Raw genomic sequence first — 4,208 nt, 5'->3', positions numbered from 1 at the left:
TATATATATATCATTATCTTTGTTATAAAAGAAATATATATAAAATTAATATTATATAAATATTAATATTAATTATTTATATATAATTTATTTATATATATAATCATAAAAGTTTAAATTTGTTTCTTTCAGTAGAGTACTTTTTATATTTTATTGTACTTTATAAATATGAGCAACTTATTCTTATTTAACTAATTTGTTGTAATAAAATAATATTATTAATATTATATAATATTAAAAATTAAATAAAATCAGAACTATTTTTAACATCATAAAAATATTCAGACACTTTAAAAATTTATAATAAAATAACTAACGAAAATTAAATATTGATTTTGATATGTTTTTCACATTTTGTTTTGTACAATATTTTATGTAATCTATTATCTATTATTAAAAATTATGCTTTATTAACGATATTTAATATTTTATTTCTATTTTAAATGGAATTTATAAATACATCCCAAAAATATAAAAATATATTTCTCAGATAATTTCATGCAACATTTTTCTTTGCAAAACTTTCGTTATGGCTTCGTTAACAAGTTATTAATAAAAATTAATAACTCAATCACGGAATGCGTAATCTAGTTGAATTGCAATGGTTGACTGTGTATTATCAACTGATATGAAAAAAGTATTAGGATATCCAGATATAATTATATAATTACATATATATATTCAAGATAAAACAGATCTGGATAATTTTTTTCCCAGAGAAACACGAAATGGTTAATAATAGGAAAATCGAAGGAGAAATTATATTGTTAGGGATCGTGAAGAAACGATAGTTAAAAAATCTAAAATCTAAAAACGAAAATTATTTGAAATGCATTTTTAGTTAAAATGAAGTATAAAACAATATAAATCGAATTAATTTTTAATCAATTGAATTTAATCAAGTTTCTATTCTTCTAAGTTATTAATAATGTTGATTTGCTAATTAATTAGAAATACTGTTTGCGGTTGACAAAAGAACTTTTAAAGAAAGATAATTTATATTTAAGTTTTATAAGTTTTAACTAATATTTTTAATTGTGTAATCATGTATGTATACAGTAAAAAAATCTATAATAGATTATAATATAATAATCTGATTTATATTAAGTTTGGATTTATTGTAATCGAAAGAATTCCAGTACTCATTGATTAAATAAACATAAAATAAAAATTATAAAAAATTAACTTTTTTTATTATATAATTTTTTTTTCACTCGTGGTTTTTTCAAATTTTAACCATCGTTATCATTCCTTGATGTATTATGTTAATAAATCTTAATGAATTAGTTCCCTTCTTTTTTTCAATTTTAATGACCTTCAAATATATTGTTGCCAAGCCAATGATACAACAGCGATATCAGTTTCAGTATCTGTATGATGTCGACTTATAATCTATCTATTCATATATAAAAAAATATTATATGAAGTTAGTATCTAAAAAAAAAATATATAATAGAAATATTATTATTATATTAAATATAAATTAATATCACTATATTTAATATGCATGCAAATTTAGATATTTTTCTTTCAGATCCGCAAAATACAAACAAAATACAAAATAATTCTTGAGCAACTAAAATGATAACAATAGATACAGTGCGAGACACATTTTGAGTACTATGATATATAAATAATGATATCTAGCATATATTCTGCTATAAATATATACAAAATAATATATGTATAGGCGAATTCAATATAATCATTCAATATATATAATATAATTCAATAATCATTATTTTTTTGCAAATATTTCAAAATTAAAGCCAATTGGTAATTATGTACAAAAAAAGAAGTTGTTCAAAATGATTTCATAATATATTTCAAATTAAGATTAATGAAAAGGAAGCTATTCGGTTTGATTGATTAATTGATAATGATTGAGATTAATTAACATTTCTAATTCATAAATTAAATAAATGTATAAATATATATTACGCAATTTTTTGCAAATTCATTCTAAAATTCATTCTAAAGAAATAAAATTGATTCCTATATCTTCTTTTAAAAATTTATACATCTTTCAATATTTTATGTTATAATTTGCGAACTATAAGAAATAAAGAAAAGATTTTTAAACATAAATTATTTATTTTAATGAGAAATATCGTTTAATAAAAGATTTATCAATTGTTCATCAAATGTAATTAGAAAAAAATTATAAATAAAAATTTTACAATTTTTTAAAATTTTTTTATATGAAAATTTAATCAATAATTTAATCAAAAAATTTAATCAAAATCAATTTTAATAATTGAAATAGCATAAAAAATTTTGTTTAATTATAAATATAAATATATTTGTTATTATTATAAATATAAATATATATCCGGAAATAATATGGGAATATGCATTAATTTAAAATTTCCGAATTTTTTAATTTCAAATAATATTGCTATAAACTATAATATATACAAAAATATTTATTGTAGCTTTGTCGAATTATTAATAAAAATATGGAGTGCGAAATCTAATCAAGCTGCGATAGTAGCGTTGACTGGGTAATAACAAATAAATTTAAGTAAAATTTAAGTAAATTTAATCAAAGAAAATACATTGAATATTTATATATTTATTTATATATATTCATAATAATATATTCATAATTTATTGATAAAAAAAATTTATTAAAATATAAAATATAAAAAATTTATTCAAATATCCTCTATATGCTTCTAAAATTTCAAAATTATTTAAATTTGCGATTTGAGAATTTTTTCTTAAGATTTTGATCAATTGATACTTCAAAAATTAATAAATATTTGAAAGTAAAATATTTAAAATTCCAAATTGTGAATGCGAATTTTATTAAATTTACTGAAATGAAACAATCTACGCGACACAAATATAATCGATTCACATACATATTTATAATAGATTAAATTCATATCTATAATTAGTACTTATTTATTATTATTTATCAAATTTGAATAAAGCGACTACTTATATTCTCCTACCAAACAGGCTTTGTAATATTATCAAGTTTTTATATATTCAATTCATATTTATATAACATATTTATATAATATTTCTTCGCAGCAAATTTATATCAGGTGCACAATAATCTATATTCATTTCTTCAAACAAATTTATAGATGCTTATTTGTAGTTACTTATAGTTACTTTTTAATATTTTATATCATAGTTACTTTTTAATATTTTATATCATATTTATTTTTATTAATTTAATATTTTATATTAATTATATTTACTTTAAAATATTTTATTACAATGCTACGTTCTTCATTAAATCGAACTTGGCAACAAATTAATCGTAATTTAGGAAATAATACAGGAATAAAATGTAAACGTCTAGAAGAAAAAGTAGCAATTGTTACGGCATCAACAAGTGGGTAAAGTAATATTTAAAAAATATAATTCTCTTATAAAAATTTTATATTTTTATTATAAAAATTATATATTCTAATTTTTTTTTCATTAAATTAATCGAATGTAAAAAATATATATAATTTAATATATTGTTATATTGCAATATTATTATACATGTGAAATACTTCTAAAGGATTGATTTTGAAACATAAAAGATCATATATACAATTTTTTTTGTTAAGTTATAAATTTATTAAACATTTAATTTTGATCACTTATCAATNAAATTTTTATACATTAGTTTATATGTTTATTTGATTTCTAAAATCAATCCTTCAAAGATATTGAAAATTAATAAAAATTAATAAAAATTAATAAAACCTGTATATATTTAATCATATACTACTAATTATATCTTTTCAAGTTAAATATCTTTAAAATCATAAGATAAATAAATATTGAAATATATAATATGAAATAAAGTTTATTTTATATAATTTAATAATTAAATTATGTAATAAATTATTTTTAATAATTATATTAATTTTTAATATATACTTCATTTGTTGTAGTATTGGTTTTGCAATAGCAAAACGTTTAGCTGAAGAAGGTGCTAAAGTAGTAATTAGTAGCCGTAAAGAATCAAATGTACAGCAAGCTTTAAAGCAACTTAAGTCTGAAGGTTTAAATGTTTATGGTACTATATGTCATGTTGGCAAAAATGAAGATAGAAAATCTCTTCTTGAAAAAGTAAATTTATTTATTTAATATATAATATATAATAAATATTTAAAGATTTTATATTAATACTTTTATAATTTTATATTCTACTTTTTTGCAAAATGATAATTTAATAATAATATTCTAGACTATAC

The 4,208-nt window shown here is 17.6% G+C and overlaps 1 protein-coding gene across 1 annotated transcript in view; it reads left to right on the top strand.

The window, feature by feature from the left end:
• Positions 1 to 3,154: 3,154 nt before the first annotated feature.
• LOC102675070 (dehydrogenase/reductase SDR family member 4-like) overlaps positions 3,155 to 4,208 on the top strand; it is a 2,078-nt gene continuing 1,024 nt past the window's right edge. The window contains exons 1-2 of the mRNA XM_006623987.2: positions 3,155 to 3,356; positions 3,906 to 4,085. Of these exons, the coding sequence (XP_006624050.1) occupies positions 3,235 to 3,356; positions 3,906 to 4,085 (302 nt within the window). The 5' untranslated portion in view covers positions 3,155 to 3,234. The remainder of the gene's footprint in view (positions 3,357 to 3,905; positions 4,086 to 4,208) is intronic.

This window comes from Apis dorsata, unplaced genomic scaffold (assembly GCF_000469605.1).
Source record: "Apis dorsata unplaced genomic scaffold, Apis dorsata 1.3 scaffold_982, whole genome shotgun sequence".
NCBI classification, from domain to species: Eukaryota; Metazoa; Arthropoda; class Insecta; order Hymenoptera; family Apidae; genus Apis; species Apis dorsata.
The sequence above is the reverse complement of the archived record's forward strand: the minus strand, read 5'-3'. Positions and strand labels throughout refer to the sequence as shown.